Source organism: Hibiscus syriacus, unplaced genomic scaffold, assembly GCF_006381635.1.
Source record: "Hibiscus syriacus cultivar Baekdansim isolate YM2019G1 unplaced genomic scaffold, ASM638163v2 tig00002840_pilon, whole genome shotgun sequence".
In the NCBI taxonomy this organism is placed as follows: Eukaryota; Viridiplantae; Streptophyta; class Magnoliopsida; order Malvales; family Malvaceae; genus Hibiscus; species Hibiscus syriacus.
The window spans coordinates 9,771,227-9,790,810 of NW_024061947.1; the positions used below are offsets into that span (position 1 = coordinate 9,771,227).

General features: G+C 35.7%; 2 protein-coding genes across 2 annotated transcripts; one reads left to right on the top strand and one right to left on the bottom strand.

Moving 5' to 3' along the window:
- Positions 1–6,305: 6,305 nt before the first annotated feature.
- LOC120157183 (ATP-dependent zinc metalloprotease FTSH 1, chloroplastic-like) lies at positions 6,306–8,616 on the top strand. Its single transcript, XM_039168416.1, is given in 6 exon segments — positions 6,306–6,701; positions 6,704–6,865; positions 7,245–7,491; positions 7,574–7,757; positions 7,989–8,160; positions 8,266–8,616. Coding segments are annotated over 6 exon segments (1,368 nt in total). The 5' UTR covers positions 6,306–6,320; the 3' UTR covers positions 8,488–8,616.
- Positions 8,617–9,297: 681 nt separating this feature from the next.
- LOC120157194 (protein ALTERED PHOSPHATE STARVATION RESPONSE 1-like) lies at positions 9,298–12,136 on the bottom strand. The gene is made up of 4 exons (XM_039168422.1): positions 11,194–12,136; positions 10,935–11,107; positions 10,210–10,433; positions 9,298–10,114 (listed from the first exon to the last, which is right to left on the bottom strand). The coding sequence occupies exons 1-4, from the start codon at positions 12,056–12,058 to the stop codon at positions 9,346–9,348; spliced, it is 2,031 nt and encodes a 676-aa protein (XP_039024353.1). The 5' UTR covers positions 12,059–12,136; the 3' UTR covers positions 9,298–9,345.
- Between the last annotated feature and the right edge of the window lie 7,448 nt (positions 12,137–19,584).

Below are 19,584 nucleotides of genomic sequence, written 5' to 3' on the forward strand. Positions count from 1 at the left end.
TCAGGCTTCGATCCTTGGGGACAAGCATCTGCTGTAGATGAGGGTATTGTCATGACCCTTGAGGTGAATTTAGGGATTGCTGAAGAAGAAAAGGGGAATAGGGAGAAATTACGGATTAGAAATGGGAAATTAGATGAAGAGAAGATGGATAAGGATATTTCATTACCTGCTGGACCTGGAACCTGGGCGTGGGCTGATGGAGATAAGGAAGGAGTGCTTAGTGGACCTGAGAAGGAAAACGAGCCCAACAACCTGCATCAACAATAGAAGACAAATCAGCTAAAAGAATCTAGTTTGTTGAAAAATAATGTACAACTGGCAATCTGTTATGACTATTCCTATAAAAATCAGTTGTAATGAGCATCAAATCTATGAATGAAAATCTTGAGAATTCTATTTTCTTCAATCTATCTTCTCTATTTTCTTAGTTATTTCTTAATTTTTTGAGCAGACCCGTATATGTCCCTTTCATATGGGACCTTTATTGCTATTTTACATAAAGGTGTAGCTCTATTGAGTATCATTTAATGTTGGAAATTGTTTCAAAATCATGGACCAAAAATGGGGGTTTTGTTTGGCAGTACAATTCATATAAGGCCAACCAATAAATTGTTGTAGGCAAAATCTTAAAAGAAATAGACAAACAAGCAACACCCATGGTTTGAACTTTGGTTGTTCACCATGACATCAAATATGTCCCATAATTTTTTAGTCATGCTTAGAAGTCTAGACATCCTTCACGGATAATGTCTATATTTTGATTTTATCCCATAACTAAAAAGGCTAGTTGTGTCTTTTAAGCTCAGAACTCATCAACATCTTAAACATAAAGAGATTCTTAAAGCATTTTGTAAATTTATCATCTGTGTCGGTGCCCAAATTTTGGGAACGTCTATATATGATATAACTAAAAAGGCTAGTTGTGTCTTTGATTGTGTAGTGGAAAACTTAGTTTACAGTGACTAAATATTTTCGTTCAAGACATTTTTTAGAGTGATTCCTTCTGATTATTTTGATTTCATCATTAATTTTCCAAATCAGTTGATTGTGAGAAAGAACAAGTGAGAAAGAACAAGTCAACAACATAAACTTCTGTTACCGATCAGGTTGTATATTTCCTTGCTAATATATATGTTTTATTGCTTACTTGCTACTATATTTGTTTTATTGATTACTTTTAAATATGTTACCTCGAAAACAACCATCGGGTGCCCAAAATAGAAAACAAAAAAAACAAGAACAAGAAATGGCTAATTCTTTACATGGGTCTTTAGATAGATTTATTGTTAGACTTGTTAAACCTTCTAATAATCCGATTAAAAATTTCAATGATTCACCTAATACTTCTAATAATTCTATTGAAAATTCCAATGATTCACCTAATACTTCTAATAATCCTATTAAAAATTCCAATGATTCACCTAATGATTCGGTTAATAATTCTAAAGATTGTGAGAATAATGAATTTGTTGATAAAGATAAATCAAGTTATTTTAATATTTTTGATCCTAGAGTGTGGGATGACTTAGATTCAAAAATGAAAGATTTACTTATAGAAAAAGGGTCTAATAGAGAATTTGAACCTAATACAATTTTTCCAAAAGATGCACATGGTAGACATTTTTCTTATGATTTTTTTATTCGTAAATTAAGAAATGGTGATTCTTGTGAAAGAAAATGGTTAGTGTATTCAAAAGAACTTGATAAAGTTTTTTGTTTTTGTTGTAAGTTATTTAAACCTCTCGGACTAAAAGTAATTTGGCAATTGAAGGAATAAATGATTGGATACATTTAGGTGAAACATTAAAACAACATGAAAATAGTTCCGATCATATGATTAATTTAAGAACTTGGGCTGAAACACGAATTAGGTTAAATAAAAATGAAACAATTGATAAAGAGTTACAATAAATGATAAAAAAAGATAATGAACATTGGAAAGAAGTGATGGTTAGAATTATTGTTGTTGTGAAATGTTTAGCAAAAAATAATTTGGCTTTTCGTGGCACAAATGAAAAAATTTATGAAAACTCAAATGGTAATTTTTTAGGTATACTTGAAATGATTGTTGAGTTTGATCCTGTGATGAAAGAACATTTTCGATTAATTCAAGACAAAGAAACACATAATCATTATCTTAGTCATAAAATTCAAAATGAATTAATCGAAATGTTGGCATCGGATGTAAAAAGTGCAATTATTAAAAAAATTAAAGATGCAAAATATTTTTCTATAATTCTTGATTGCACTCCGGATGCAAGTCAAAAGAACAAATGACTTTAATTATAAGATGTGTGGATGTGACAAGTGTTCCAATAAAAGTAGAAGAATTTTTTTAGAGTTTTTGATTGTAGAAGAAACATCCGGTCTAGAACTTTTTAATATTTTACAAGATGCTCTAAAATCTCTTGATTTGGATATTAATTATGTTCGTGGTCAAGGGTATGATAATGATGCTAATATGAAAGGAAAACGCAATGGTGTACAAAAACGGTTGCTTGATATAAATCATAGAGCTTTTTATATGTCTTGTGGGTGTCATAGTTTAAATTTAGTTTTGTGTGATATGGAAAATTCTTGCCACAAGGCAAAAACTTTTTTTGGTACATGTCAAACAATTTATAATGTTTTTTTCTAGTTCCACAAAAAGATGGAGTGTTTTACTTGAATTTATAAATGAACTAACACTTAAATCATTATCCGCTACTCGTTGGGAAAGTCATATTGAAAGTATTAAAGCAATAAAAACTCAATTCTCTCAAATAAGAAAAGCTTTAATAAGATTATCCGAAATTAGTGACGATGGAAAAGTATGTCGAGATGCCGAATCACTAGTAAATGGTGAACTTTTTAGTTTTGAATTTATTTTAAGTTTAGTTATATCGCATGAAATTTTGTTTAGAATTAATTTGGTTAGTAAGAAATTACAATCCAAATATATGTTTCTAGATGTTGCGGTTAAAAACTTATAGGGCTAACTAATTACTTTGAAGAATATAGGGAAATTGAGTTTGACAATGTTATTAATGAAGCTAAAGAAATAGCATATAATATTGGGGTTGAATCTCAATTTCCTAAAAAAACGTATTTCTTATAGAAAAAAATAATTTGATGAAATTCCAAATACCGAAAGAGAACAACAATCTTCTCAAGAAGCATTTCGAAAGGATTACTTTATTATTCTTGTAGATATGGCTCTTGTTCAATTGAAAAGTAGATTTGAACAAATGCAACATTTCGAGTCTATATTTGATTTCTTGTTTGATGGTTCAAAGTTAATTTCATTACTTGATGACGAACTAAAAAATGTTGTTTAAATCTTGAGTCTAATTTGACAAATGGTGAAGAATTTGATATTGATGGGAAAAAAATTATTTATAGAGTTACAAATTTTGCAGAAAATGTTGCCGGATGAAGCACACAAAGGTGAAAGTCCATGGACTTCTATTCAAATAATGGAGTTTGCAAGAAGAATGGATATGTTCCCTAATGTGTTAATAGCATATAAAATTTTGTTTACGGTACCAGTTACGGTTGCTTCCGCGGAAAGAAGTTTTTTAAAATTGAAGCTCTTGAAATCTTATCTTCGAAGCACGATGACTCAAGATAGATTGAACGGATTAGCAATTCTAAGCATCGAAAGTCAATTTTTACAAAGTCTTGATTATCGTAAAATAATAGAGGTTTTTGCTTCAAAAAATGCACGAAGGCATCATTTTTAGGTGATATTTGTAGCCTTATAGGTTTTGGTTTGTATTAATATTGATATTGTTTGACTATAATTTCTATTACATTTTTGTTTTAAAAAAATTATTTATGTTTTGTCTATTATGCGGTACAAGTATAGGGGCATAAAATTATTATCTCGTCCAGGGCATTAAAACTCATTGGACCGGCCCTGCCAGTAGTCATGATACAGCAGGACCATCAAGGATTATATCAGAAGAAAATGGTGCCATTAGCCTTGATCTTGGTGTTGGCATTAATTCCGTTCCCGAAAATACTTCAAATGAGCATCAACGATTGCATTCTGAACTGGCCCAATACCGCCCTCAGAATGGTTTCAACACGGTTCAACCTACTCCGCTGGCAACATACTATGGCGACATGAATCGGTATGGATCTCGAGAAAATCCGAGTGAAGGGCGTGGTGTTGGAATTGCACCCCTAAACCATTCTTATGCATTGCCACAGAGCATGGGAAGAATACTAACAGGTCCATAAATCTGTTAACAATGAAGGTGGCTGAATAAAAAATATGGACATCATTTCATTTCCCCCCATCTTTTTCACTGGTAAAAGGAAAGAATCTTCTGAAAATCTGGAATTTTCCTACTATATACATATGTATATATGTATGTATGTATTAGTTTACCATTTCAGCTTATCTTGTTATGTTGCCAATCACTATTTGTATTAAACTTAGGGTTTATACAAAAGTGGAACGGATACAATTTTATTTTTCACAGGAAAGTGTGTGTAAAACAAGTTCTTGTAATGGAATTTGTAAGAAATACAATATATATTTTCTATCATATCTTAAGAATGCGAGCGTTTTGCCGTAGTTTTTAACTGCAATGTGAACATTTTCAGGCAAATGGACCAGCTAGCATCATATCCATAAAAAAAGAACATATCCATAACTATGAAATGTTAACATTACAGAGTGAAAAACGCGTAAACAAGACAAGCTGCAACAGTTAACCACTAGAAATTAATCACTAACATTTAACTATAGAAACATCTTGTTTACATTACATCCTTGGAAATGACATGGTTACCAAGTAAGCTCTAATCTCGTGTTTTTGCCATGTTTTCTTTTTCCAAATACAGGTTGTATAAACACTGTCAAAACAGTTATCAATCGGATAACATCTCCATGCACAAGAAGCGACAATAGCTCGATTCATCCAGCCGAGATAAAGAACATCATCTCTCTCTTCAAGTGTATACTTGTCACAATAGCTTTGCAGCAGAGTTTTGATGGTATTGTTGACGAATGAGCTTAATGGAGAGGGTGTAAAGCCAACCATAATAAACCTTGATCTCCATTTGCCTAGAAGTTCATGACGTTCCACTCTTTCAGGCCCTTCGCATGCTATAATGTTGACGATCTCCCGGGCCAGACAGTGTTGTTCAGTTTTGATCCGTTCCTTGTGTTGACGTAAAATTTTAATATGTTTTTACATAAATTATGTAAATTTTAATATTAATTAAAATTAAAATAATACATTATATATTTAAATACTCAAGTAATATATTATTGATGAATTTTTATATAAATAATTTGTATTTAAATATTTAGAATTTTACTTGTTAAAAAATATAGAACAATGACAATTTGGTAAAATATACATTCCAGTAATCTTTTATACCTTCAACCAAACACTGTAATCTTACATTCCTGCCAAATAAACCAAACACAGTAATGTGTTAGGTAATGTTACATTCCTATAATCTTATCTTATATTCTGTGAACCAAACGCACCCTAAATTACAGCATATAGACAAACATCAGTGGCATTAAGGAAAAATTTGAAGTTGTCAGCCAGGTACTATGGACACTATAAAGTCATAGAGAAAATAGAGTCAGTGGCTTACAGATTGTAGTTACCTGAAAACTAAAAAATTCATCTTGTTTTCCACATTAATTTGTTGAAAAAGAAGATTAGGGATAAAGCAGTAACCTCTCGAAATCTACCAGAGGTCAAAACAGCTTCGTGTTTATCCTTCACTGATATTAGACAAGCGTATGGTGAAAAGAAATAAAAAAAACAATCACACAATTATTAATTTAATGGGTGAATTTGGGATCAGAGAATACTACCTGGGAGGATTTTACTGTACTGAAATCGTAGTTTTTTTATTTCGATAATTGGGACAAGCATTGACTGCAGGAGAGGTATTGTCATGACCCTGGATGTGAAATTGAGAATTAATTAGGATCGAGAAATTAGGGAATTGGAAAATGAATTAGTGATTTTGAATTATAAAAAAGGAGAAAGTGAAAGGGAAGGAATTACCTGATGCTGGAATTGGACAGGTGATAGGGCAAATTGAGACAACACAACAATTGGGCTGAGGAATTACTAGCAGATAAGGAGGATTCACGGGCAGAAACTGGGACAAGGAAACAGTTAGGGTTTATTAGAAAGAATCTTACAGTTGTCGATAAATAATTGAATAAATCTAAGCAATATATAGAGTTGTAATCGGCAAAATGAAAGATATGAATGAAAATACTGAGAATTCCTTTCTGTAATCTACCTTTCTTCTCTGTTTCTTCAACCTTTTCTCGCCATTTCAGGTGTAAACCTGACATGCCGGAGACTGGTGTTACCTTTGCTGATGTCGCCGAAGCTGACCAGGCAAAATTGGAACTACAAGAGGTTGTCGATTTCTTGAAGAACCCAGTCAAGTACACAGCTTTAGGAGCTAAAATCCCCAAAGGGTGTCTATTAGTTGGCCCGCCTTGTACTGGAAAGACTCTATTGGCCAGAGCTGTAGCCGGAGAAGCCGGGGTGCCCTTTTTCTCATCCGCTGCTTCGGAGTTTGTCGAGTTGTTCGTCGGTGTTGGTGCGTCGAGAGTAAGGGATTTATTCGATAAGGCGAAATCCAAGGCGCCTTGCATTGTGTTCATTGATGAGATTGATGCTGTTAGGAGGCAAAGAGGAGCTGGTCTCGATACGGTGTCATTGTTTGATCGACAGAGATGGATGGGTTTTATGGCAATTCCGGTGTCATTGTTTTGGCAGCAACTAACAGACCGGATGTTCTCGATGCGGCTTTGTTGACTCCTGGTAGGTTTGATCGACAGGTTACAGTCGATAGGCCTGAAGTCGCCGGTAGAGTGAAGATTCTCCAGGTTAGCCATTTATCAACCCATTGCTTACTTGATTGTTTCAATGCGTTTGGCTTATTTTGAGTAAATTGAATGCTTGCACTAGGAAAAGATAATGTTCAGAGTTGTAATGGCACAGTGAAGTTTCTGTTCTCTTTCAACCAGAAAGTGAAATAGTTTGTCATTAGCTTTCAAATTCATTGTCAACCTTTGCTTGGCCCTTTGTTCTAAATTATTAATGCCTCTGTTCCTATTAAGCCTTTTTATTGCAGCTTGGAACGATATTAGCTTCTCCTGTTTTGATTTTTCTAAATTGAGCTGTTGTCTTCAACTTCATTGTTGAGTTGCTCATCTTCGATCCTTTCATTGACCGTCTCTTGATCCATGGTTTTTTATTCTGCAGGTGCACTCTAGAGGAAAGGCACTTGCAAAGGATGTTGACTTTGGAAAGATCGCAAGGAGGACCCTAGGTTTCACTGGAGCCGATTTGCAGAACCTGATGAATGAAGCTGCCATTCTTGCGGCCAGGCGTGAGCTGAAGGAAATAAACAAAGATGAAATATCTGATGCTCTGGAGAGGATCATTGCTGGACCTGAGATGAAAAATGCTGTTGTCTCTGATGAGAAGGAGAAATTGGTTGCTTACCACGGTATGTGTTTGTTCCCTGGTTGTTGCTTTGCTTATGATTTGATCCTGGGTATTTGACTTTCTGTATGCCCTTTGATACACAGAGGCCGGCCGTGCTTTAGTTGGTGCACTTATGCCGGAGTATGATCCCGTGGCCAAGATTTCTATCATTCCCCGTGGTCAAGCTGGTGTACTTACCCTTTTTGCTCCAAGTGAAGAGAGGCTTGAATCTGGTCTCTACAGCCGAAGCTACCTAGAGAACCAGATGGCTGTCACGCATGGTGGAAGGTCAGTTTCTCAAGTTTTATCTTTGTTTAAACAATTGATGTGAGGTGAATTCACAACCTTAATCTTAGACCCCTTTTAGTGTTGGATGAGATATAGGTTGGTTAGCTTAGATTTGTATATGTAGCAAAATCCTGCAAAGGAGGAATTTCAATAGCATATGGTGGCGCCTGCATCTTTCTATTCAATTCGTGTCTTGACCTTATTCCAGAAGCTTTCTCATTACTTGTGCAGGATTGCCGAAGAAGTAATTTTTGGCAAGGAAAATGTGACAACGGGAGCATCAAATGACTTTATGCGAGTCTCATGGGTGGCTAGGCAGATGGTTGAAAGATTTGGATTCAGCAAAAAGATTGGACAAGTTGCCATTGGGGGAGGTGGTGGCAATCCTTTCTTAGGTCCACAGGTGATGTCTTTGTTACCTGCATGATCTCATGCCCTTTGAGCTTCTGTATGTATGTAGTTTTCCTTGTTATTATTACTTTATCTGACTCGTAAATTCGATTCTTAGATGTCGTTGCAAAAAGATTACTCCATGGAAACCGCGGATGTGGTGGATGCAGAGGTAAGGGATCTCGTAGAGACTGCATACAGTAGGGCAAAGCAGATAATCACAACCCACATCGACATTCTCCACAAGCTTGCACAACTTCTGATAGAGAAAGGAACTGTTGATGGAGAAGAGTTCATGAGCCTCTTCATTGATGGAAAAGCTGAGCTTTATGTTTCATAGATTTTATTTTTATGCAGATTTGTCTCCATTGAACCCTTGTACGACTGACTATCAAGTTTTCAGATTGATCTGTGTATGCTTTTCATATGATGAAATGAAACAAAATTTACTCTTTTTTTTTTCCTGTAATTAAGGAAATCTATCATGTGGCCATGAAAATTGGAAATGGAAGACTTACAGAGTTTTTTTATACAGATATGAGGGTGGTGTGCGTTTAAACATGTTCATGTTTTCTTCTATTCAACAATAAGCTAATAATGATGTCAATCGAACAAAAATGGAAAGTACTTGAGCCTGTTCTGTTTAAAAACATTAAACTAAAATTTGATTGAATGATAACATAGAAAATAATGAGGAGATATTATATTAGATGGACAGTAACAACTAGTAACTTCCCTGAAACTGCCTGAACTCTACCCATCTAATAACTGAACCAGATTACTTAAACAATGGAAGGCTGAAAACTAATGAAAAGAATAACAAATTAACAATATGCTGGTTAATGTACAGTGCAACTGATATGGAAAACGGCTACCTTGCAAAAGCACATTGGTAATCTCCTAGAGACAAAATACACTCAAACTTCATCTTAATCAAAAAGACAAATGTGGGGGTAGACAGATGCCTACCGACCATGATCACAAGTGAGTTAGTTCATTTTCAGCAAGGGAAGGCAATAAAGCCAAGAGGCAAGAACCATCCCCAGTAGTTTCAGATGCTCTGGTCTCAAGAGGCAAGAACCATCCCCAGTAGTTACAGAGGCTCTGGTCTCAAGATCCACTGCCAAAACCACAATCGAATAACTTGTTTCAACATCTAAACTACATGGTTTAAAAGCTGACTGGCCGTATTGTTACCTTAACCATGAATGGGTGTGGACTTTAAGGGTTTATCTTGAGGAGCCTTGCTCTCTTCTATGCAATTATGTAGTTCTTCATAAGCTTGCCTGGAATGGGTAGCAAGCTTCTCCATTGCCATGAAAATCTGATTCAGACCATTCGTCAAACTACCAGCGTCCCTAATATCACTGCAACGTGTGGTGTCTCTAGGTAGAAGGGCATCTCTTTCTTCCCTAGCCAACTGCGTCATCTTCTTTACTTGAGCTTGCATTAACTTCTGCATCCTTCGCCCCTCTTTTTCCAACATCTTTACTTTCCTTTCCATATCTTTATCAGCAATTATCCTTTGCTGCATATATGCATTATGCTGTTCCACCACTCGGTTTACGCTCATTACAAGTCCGTGTACCGCTTCAACCACTTCCTTCTCCGACAGTTTATCTTTATCCATGGCTTCCGACCACTTGTTAAGGATCACAAATACAAGGGGCGCTCCGCCTCTACCAGGAGATAAAGGTGATACACCATCAGCTGTTTCCTCAGGTTCATATACAATACATCTTCGAAGCCAACCATTCAAGGCTTTGACAAAACCCCTCTGAGCTTCAATCCAACTAGAGAAGCTAAGACTCCAGTTTTGAAGCTCAAGCTTTACTCTCATTGCCACTTCAAGATGAGCATCATTAAGCTTTTCGTTCAGGGCAATGAAATCGAAACATTTAGCTTCCATAACCTTCCGCCATTGACAGCTATGGCATTCTAGCATTACCTTCCACATTCCAAACAATCTAAAACAAGTAATTTGCAGTTTGCATTGTGTTCTTGAAAATTGCACAATATAATCATGTAAAACAAAGTAATGTTCACTAGATTGAAAATGTACCTGCGAATCAGCTCATGGACTTCCGGCCATAATTCTTCATCCATCAGCTTATTTATAGTAATCGCTACCTTGTCAATAACTTGAACTGCAACTCGCATCTTAGTAGATACGACCCTTATCAAAGATCTAGTCGAGTCGACTCTTCGGGCATTAGCACCTTTCTGGTTCAAGCTTTTCATCTGCCTACACGTCTTCGCATAAAGTATACGCAGCTTTTCCTCAGCCTTCAAAAATGCAAGTAAACAAGGCACACCATGACCATTAAAAGACTAGACCTTGTGTAGAAAAGGCAAAAAAATGGAAGAAATTTTAAAAATATCAGTCTGTATGTTCAAGATCAATTATGTCCTAGTTCCATTGGTACCATATCTATTACACCCTATACGGATAAAAGATAACGGTTTCATTTCAAATTTCAGATCATGCTATAGGGGCTGTATAAACCATTGTAAACCATTGTACACTTCCAGGAACTCTGTCTATTAAATCAATGGGGTTTTGTCCCCTAAAGTTTTAAATTTTCCAACTGGGTTGAGTTCTAACTATTCAAATCACATGGGTGTAGCTCTTTCCAATAAATGAAATGGTAACCTGAGAAAACTACGCTTTACATTAAGAACATATACTTTGATCCTCGTATTTACCGATAGTCATTCACCTTTTCAGCTCACCAAGATGAGAAAAAGGAAAAGTTAAAGTGAAATTCAAAAGCATTTGACCCATACCTTGACTTCATCATAGAGTTTCGTCTCCCACATACACAGTTTCCTCAGAATTGAAGATAGATTCTGTGAACTAATAATCTCATCATCATCCATGGAACTGATATTCTCTTTCGACAATAATGACTCTGTTTCCAATGAATTCGAAGTAATCATATGGAATATCTTCGTTGAACCTGCATTATCAGTAACCGTCAAAACTATGTAATTGAAAATGAAAAACTCAATGTTAAGTTAGAAGGGAAGTTCAAAAACATCTTACCTTGATAAACAGATTTTTTGTGATGGTAACGAAAATTTCCGGTGTCGAGCATTTTCAAAACTTCATTTCCAGATTCCGAAGCTTTCTCAAACAGAGCCTGTAGTTCTTCCATTACCTTAGAAACACTTCGTTCATCGCTTTGATTTCTGGGTTCATTTAAATCAGTGGGTGTATCTCCTTTCTTCTCACTCTCAGGTGCCCCACTGTTCTTTAATGGAATAGCTTCTCCGTTTTGATTTTCTTCTCTTTTTGTTTTTCTGTGATTTGTACTGGACTTCTCATCTCTGTGAATTTGCTTTACTGGGTGTGCTTCAATATCATGAGATCCTTCTTTGTTCTTCACTGATTGGCTTAAAGAAGAAGGTAACTCGTATCTCTCATAAAGCTCATCAAAAAAATTCAAATAATCCCAAGCGGCGCTCCTCGGAGCTGGAGGCGGCGGTGTTTTCCAGCCTGAATTGATGAATTCACAGTTCTGGTTTGTATTGCCGTGATAATTATGATAACTTGTGTTTATTTGGTTGAAAGAGCTACCAAAATCTTTATCCGTCTCTTCCTCTTCCAAATCAGTATCGAACTGAATATGCGAATCCGAGTTCGAACTCGAGAGAGAATGGTCCGGCGAGGAAGGCGGAGTAGCTTGCTTCGGCGGTTTCACGGCGGAGTCATCGCCGGACGTAGATTTCAGAATCTGATCAAAGAAAAGCCGGAGGGCGGGACCCAAATTCTTGAGCGACTGCATGTAGGCCACGTGTGCATCGGCAAGGGCGTAGCTTTGCTGGAGAGCGCCGTCGAGGAAGTGGCATCGGTCGCGGCACAAAGACACCGCCGGGAGATGGTCGAGTTTCGAGGCGGCGCAGCCCATGAACGGAAACGCCCTGCTCGGCAAAAAAGACACAGATAACGGATCAAAATCAAGCAAGGCAAGATCTTGAAGGCTATGAAAACATGGATTCTCTTGTATCAATCAAATCAATGACTTTATGCAAGTAAAAAGCGACAGCCCTATGAGAGCAAAATTATAGCCTCCACCGTTATTTTTTCTCCAATTTTGTGGTGCATTTATGGTGCCACGCTCCTGAATATAATAAGAGTGGCGAAATTCGAAAACAAAAATGGAGTAAAAGCCTTGGAACCAGTTGACTGGGATTTATACAAAGGAAAAGGTGGCGGGGATAGATACGTGCATAACGTCTCTCTTTGATATTTTTTGTGCACTTTTAATCCTCCTACTTTTATAAATTCACAATTTTAAATAAAATATATTAAATTTATTAATAATGTACAAAATTGTACACAATTAATATATTAAAAATAATAACAAAATTGTTAATTGTATTTAGTGATATATGTTCGGCGAAGATATCCATCCAGACAAGGAATTAGGATTCTTCTTATAGATAAATAATAGGTAGTTTTCCAACTTTCTTAATGTTAGGTCCATCAAGTATATAGTTGTTTATCATATTTTTTTAATTTATACATTGGTTATTACAATACAATAAATTAATGATATTTTTCGTGAAACTATGTTCAAATCAACATTTATCTTGCGTCTAATTACAATAATTAAATTGATATATAAGTGTCAAAATATATAGTATCTTTAATCTTTAAAGGTGTTTGATTCATAAAATATAAAATTATGATTAAAAATAGGACATTTCGGATATAAAATTGTTATATTTTTCTATTAATCTAGTCAAGTACAAGCTAGTATATGTTCAAAGATAACTCTCAATCGCTCGACATTTAACATTTTTACCCTTGGTTTTTATAGTGTTCGAACCCGGAACCTCGGATTTAATAACAACAATTCATTTATCACCGAGATCGTTTGGTTCGTGCAAAAAAATTATTATATTTAAGTAGTATTGCTTGGTTTAATCTTTAAGTAAATTCATCAGACGACCTCAGTATTTAAAGAGAGTGTTACTTTTCTTAGAGATTTCAGATTTGAGTAATTAGCATTAATAAATTGTCTAACATATTATAATTTATGTTATTTGGAGTGAACACAGCCTAAAGAAAAAGTAAAATTGAGAAGAAGATCCGAAGGCATGAAGAGTAGAGTAGATGGATTAAGAAGTGAAGTCTTAAAAACGCGACCGACCAAGATGTGTGCAACGTCTTAATCCTATATGATGATGATATTGACAAAGCAAAAGGTGGCATTAATTTCATTTTTGAAAATAAACTATAAAGGGGAATCATGCATCCAATGTTTGTTCTTTTTGTGCGTGACGATTACCGCAATAAAATATTTAACTTTGCTGCTTTTTACTATTGGTTGAACCGAAAGTGGGTCTGTCTGCAGAATCCTTCCAAACTCAAATGGGTGTTTTTTTTTTTACTTTTGACCCATCTGGGTAAATTCTCTTCACCTGCCTCGACGTGGAGGAATGATTCCTGTTCAGAACCTGAAATTAAAGCCAAGAAAGTTTTAACGTTCGAATGCCAAGGATTAATTTCACGGTCCATTCTTGAAGTATGGTTTACAAGTTCAAAATGTTTTAATTGAGTCCATAAAATATCCATACTTTATCAATTAGGTTACTTCATGGGTATTAAAAGCCAACTCGAACCTAATGCAAAGACCTCTAAACGTATGAATTTTAGATATGTATTCGTTATTACATGTACAACATTCATACAACATGTCTTGAGAAAATCTCTCTTAAAATTGAATGGTATTGCTTCGTGTTGAGTTACAACATATATAAATGGCTTAAGTCTCACTTTTACTCCTGTAGTATACTCAATTTAACATTCGAAGTTGTTTAATTTAACCTTCGAAATTATTCAATTGCATCATTTTATACCCCTAACTTAAAATCCTAAATTATAAAATATAGTGTAGGGTTTAGGGTTTAAGAATTAAAGGTAATGGGTTAGTGTTTAAGGTTTTAAGTTAGGGATAAGATATAAAATGATATAATTGAGCAACTTCGAGAGTTAAATTGATGCGAAAATATAATAAAAATAAAAATAATAAATTGATCTACTGCATGAAAAAAGTTACTTTTTGCCTATGCAAATTGTTTGTGCAGTAAGTATACATATATTAATAATATGATACACGTGTTTTCAATATATTTCATCTTAGTTGTGAGTTAATATTTAGCGTGTAAAATAACAACTAGTTTTATAAAATAGCTTATTGATAAAATAATAATGCTTTGGTATTTGGCTCCGAGGTTCAATTTTGTATCTATTTTTTTTACCCAATTAAGTACCTGAACTTAGCCTCAAGATTTAATTGGAACCCAAGTTTTTTTTTATTCGATTAAGTGCCTAAATTTGACCTCGAGGTTCAATTTGACGTCCAATTTTTTTTTTGTTCAATTAGATGCTTGAACTAGACGTTTTGATTCAAATTTATACTTGAACTTAACTTTAGGTTTGATTCAAATAAGTCATTTATCCCAAGTACTACTTTAGACCAAAAAGCCTACATACACAAAAAATCAAGTTCAAGTACCTAATTAAATAAAAAAAAGTAGATATTAACTCTAAAATGTAAATTAGAAAGTGGGAAACATCCTAACCCTTTAAGAAATCCCATGCCCATGCCATGATGACCATTTGAATCTGCCAACTCAAATGAAGATTGTAGTGGATTTCCATCTCAACATAACCTTTGTCTCATTTCTTTTCTCGTATCATTACCACTTTTCTTCATATATAAGTTGATTCAACTATATCCATAGTCATGACTCAGATTAAAAGGTTAGGTGGGAAATGTTTGGAGGAGAAGACACATGGTCCTCATTTTCAACCCAAGCTTTTAACAAAATCCCAATACGTAGGAAAGGCTAGCTTTTTGCTGTAGTTGACCATGTAAATAATACTGCGTCTTTTAATCTGTCATGCCATCAATATCACATGATTGTAGGCGTAGGACGACAACCCTCTACGGGGACCCCAAGCCTTTGGTCGTTAATAGCAAAACAGACACCGCAGGTGCTTTCGTTTTCACGTCCCAACGGCTCAAACAACACAACTGCTTTTAAATCTATCTCCAGAATAAAGTTAACGCCATAATTTGTCTCATTCCAAGAGTGAGTTTGAAAGTTGCACAACGTAATGATGAGCAACAAATGGAATAAATGATTGAACTAATCCCAAAAGCTAACTACTTTCACTTTTAATTTTGTTTCGAATCTTTCTACTTCAAAGATGGAAATGCTGTTGTCGTCTCACTGGACTGCAACTTTTGGCAGCAAGTTGGGGCCTAAACTAGGCCTACCAGAAACGGTGAAATGGAAGCGCTGAGGCCAATACCTTGATTATTTGGCTTCTCAGCTAACCCTATCAATCCTGACCACAACCCAACATTAGCACCCTATCAATCTGAATTCATATTTGAATATGCATTATACATAATATATAGAGTTTTAATACAAAAATAATTTAAAGCAACAAACTCTAAAGCCAACAAATCAATCAAAAGAGATGGTTGGCTTTTCGGGCGTTCCCTTTCCTTCCCAAACAAAGCCCTAAACCGTCCATCTAAACCACCCATCTCTCACCACATTAGATCCATCTCTCTTCCCTGTAGATCACACCCCCTGATTTCCCAACTCAGAGATGATATCATTGAGCTCAAAACATGGTCTTGGAACCCTAATAACCGGACCTCGGCTTGGCTTTGTGATGGTTTGGGTCGTTTAAAGGACGTGCATGATTCTCTGCATCAGACGCGTGAACTGTTGGGCCACAAGCGTAAATGGGTCGAGAAGATCCTCGATGATTTCTTGCTTTTCGTCGACGTTTACGGCATCTTCCAATCGTCGTTCCTCGCACTCAAAGAGGAACAACTCGCCGCGAGGGTGGCCCTGAGGAGGAAAGACAATTCGAGGATCGCCTTGTATTTGAAAAGCCGCAAGAAGATGGCTAAAGAGATGGCTAAACTCTTGCCGAAAATTCGACGTGTCGGGCCGTGTTCGTTGTATGGATCGGCTTTTGTGTCTATCGCAGACACCGAGCTGACCGGAGTCATCGGTGACGTCGTCGAAACGACCGTTATAGTCTCGGTTGCCCTTTTTGATGGGATTTCGACGTCGTTTGGTTCGAGAAAATCGTCATGGATGGGGATGATACTGTCGAAAAAGGCCAAGAAAGTTGCGGCCGATGGAAGTATCAAAGAGTTCCAACAGATCGGTGAGGCCAACATGCGGGGTTTGAGAAAGAAACAAAAGACGATGAACTGAGGATAGTTTTGAACAGAATGCAAGAGCTGGAACGGTGCATACTTGACGTCGAAAGCAGCAGTGAAAAAATCTTCAGGAGCTTGATAAAAACTAGGGTTTCACTGCTCAATACTCTCACTCAATAACAACAAATAAATGGTCAAAGTTATGATCTTACAAACAAAATACAAAACAGAGGTGCAATTTACTTCTTGTGTTTATCTCCTGTGGAAAGTAGAGATGTTTTTCAGTGGTGTACAGTCGATAAATTCCGTGTACGTAAAATTTGGTCTTCGTGATATAATATAATTATAAAAATTCTGATTATTGAAATTATAAATCCAGCAAACTACAGCACATGCCAGTGCAACACCACCAAGTATTATTAGCAAATGGATCATGCTTAAGAGAAATTAATATGTATGGATTATAGTAAACAAATAATAGGACAGAGGAAGTATATGATATCATTCAAATATTATATTTGTATTGTATATGATAATTTTTAAATATATATATATATATATTTGAAACACCTTTTATCAAAATCTGTAATTGAAAATAAGCATTCCTTCATAGTTAGTTTTGCCTGCAAATTGGCTTATAATATAAATTTTGGATTCCACACCCCCACTGCCATTGACAGCAGATTTTAGGTATATGTTTTGGGCACTCTTCAAGGGCAAATTATTAGAGAGATAGCCAAAGATGTAATTAATTTGTGGTCCCTATGTTGCTCTCAATTGTGTTGAAATGAACATGTGAAATTAATCACGTTCATCGACTTAAAATTAAAACAAAAGAGCTTTGAATTCCTATAATAATTGGCATGGAAGTGGGAGATGGACTTTTGATTTGTCTTTTCATTACAAAAGTGTTATTTTGCCATAAAATCATTTCAATAAGTCAAATAAAAAAAGATGATGTTTTGAGATGATTAAAATTTGATGGATAATGGTTGCATACTTGTTAATCGTTGAACAGTTGAAAAATGGAAGGTATTAAGAAGAACATAATAGAGGTTTTGTTGTTTAAAATATATTGTAGGTGTTTTCCGGCCAAAAGGTCGGCAACACCAAAACAAATACCTACTTCTTCAAGAAAGTTTCCACCCATTCCCGTGAAACAACCAGCATAAATTTGGGTGTTCAAGAGGTTAAGGACCTGGAGAAATGCTTAGGTGTCCCCCTCCTTCACAATAGAATTACAAAGGTCACCTACCAACATATCATTCAAAGAGTTCGAGACCGCTTAGCCGGATGGAAAGGAATATCTTTATCTTTAGCCGGCGGAATTATTCTTGCTAAATCCGTTCTCTTCGTCATCCTTTACTATACCATGCAGGCTACTCTTCTTTCCAAAGGAGTGTGCGAAGAACTTGAAATGTTGTCTGGGGTAGAACGCATAATAGGGGAGGAATTAATTTGATGAACTGGAAATTCGTATGCCAACTAGTCAAACGTGATGAGTTAGGAATAAAGCAGCTCAAGAAAACAAAATGAGACTTTCCTCATGAAAGTTGCCTTTTAGCTTACATCTAGAACCGATCTACTTTGGGTTAAGGCCATGCCTAGCAAACATAGAATGGAGGAAAGCATACAGGAGTCCCTCTCTGACCGAAAAGGCTCCCATCTCTGGAAAGGTGTTAGACTGATTTGGCTTACCTTTAGAGCCAATATTACCTGGATCCCCGGGAATGGTTCGACCATTAAATTCTGGAAGGACCCTTGGCTGAAAGACCTTGGCCCCCCCGAGCGAATACCGCCTTCAACCAAACCAGATTATGAACAATAAGAGTGTTGTCAGGGATCTAGTCAATGAAGATGAACATGAAAATTGAATGAACTTGATCTTTTACTCCCATAGAATGTTATGAATACCCTAGACTTATTCCCTCCCCCGATCAGTAACAATTTAAACGACTCTTCAGGATGGAAGCCAACAAAGAACCTTAGCTTGTCGGTCAGCTCAGCATACAACACTTTGACTGAAACAGAAGATATGCCAAATGAGAAAGTGTGGATAACCATTGCAAAACACCAAATCCTCCCCAGGATCAAAGTCTCCTTTGGCTAGCTGTCAAGGAGTGTCTATTTACCAATATCGAGAGACCCACTTGCGGTGGAGTGGCGCAAGATAAGACTGGAGCGTGGATACGGGAGTTTGCAAGGAAGCTTGGTTTATGCAACATCCTTGAAGCTGAACTGTGGGGAATATATGAGGGCCTCCGACTAGTTTGGAAGATGGGGAGAAAAACAATTTTTTTAAGAGACGAACGACAAAGAGGCGGTGGACCTAATTCTTAATAAAACCAACGATGATAGTCGTCTGATGATTCTTCTGCACATCGATGCTCTCGTCAGTAGAGCTGAGACAGTTCGTATCCAGTATACGCAGAGAAAAGGTAATAAGGCAACATATATCATTGCCAAATATGCTTGGACTCGCTCGTGTGGCTTGCATAAGTTTGATCAACCACCGAATGTGGTTACTGGTGTAATTAGACAGGAGAGCATGCTCTTGAAGTAGATTAATTAGACCTGGCGTTAATACCTTTACTCAACCAAAATAAATAAATTAATTGTAGGTGCATGTTAATTATACGAGATCAAGATTTAATTTAATATTTTCTAATTAAAATTTAAGTTTAATTTTTGATATATAAATCATAAATAGAATTAAAATGTTGAACAAAAACTTTGGAAAGATTTATGATTTGTATAATATAATTAAAATTTAAATATTAATTTGAACATGAAAACTAAATCTAATTATCAAAGTGTATACTGACTTTAAATTGTAAATATCAAAAATCTTAATTCACTACTATTTGGTATCAAAAGCAACAAAAAGAGAAAAAATTATAAAATTAAAAGGTTGACATATGTCTCTTTTGAGACGTGTTTGAAATGAATAAATAAATAAATAAATAATATATCATCGTTTTGATATTGATTTGAGTTTTTTTTTTATAATTTGAGATGATTATAAGATAACATTTGTTTAAGATTTTTTTAATCATTGACAATGCATATATACTCTCCACTCGAGCCCAGAAAAGAATAAAGACGGAGCCTTTTTCATGAATGCCAGGGTGCCTCAAGAAGCAAATTAAGGGTGGCCCAAAACATCACAAATGCATCAAGTGGTGGCCTCCGGGCAATTTACAGTAACAGGTGTCTTTCAACTATCTTCGAGA

What these genes read in the sequence shown, in the direction of transcription:
- LOC120157194 (XM_039168422.1), bottom strand. Translation starts at nt 12,058, where the DNA reads ATGGGCTGCGCCGCCTCGAAACTCGACCATCTCCCGGCGGTGTCTTTG. An exon ending in CAAAAAATCTGTTTATCAAG is followed by an intron (nt 11,108 to 11,193) that starts GTAAGATGTTTT and finishes CTGATAATGCAG; the next exon opens with GTTCAACGAAGATATTCCAT. An exon ending in AACTCTATGATGAAGTCAAG is followed by an intron (nt 10,434 to 10,934) that starts GTATGGGTCAAA and finishes GCATTTTTGAAG; the next exon opens with GCTGAGGAAAAGCTGCGTAT.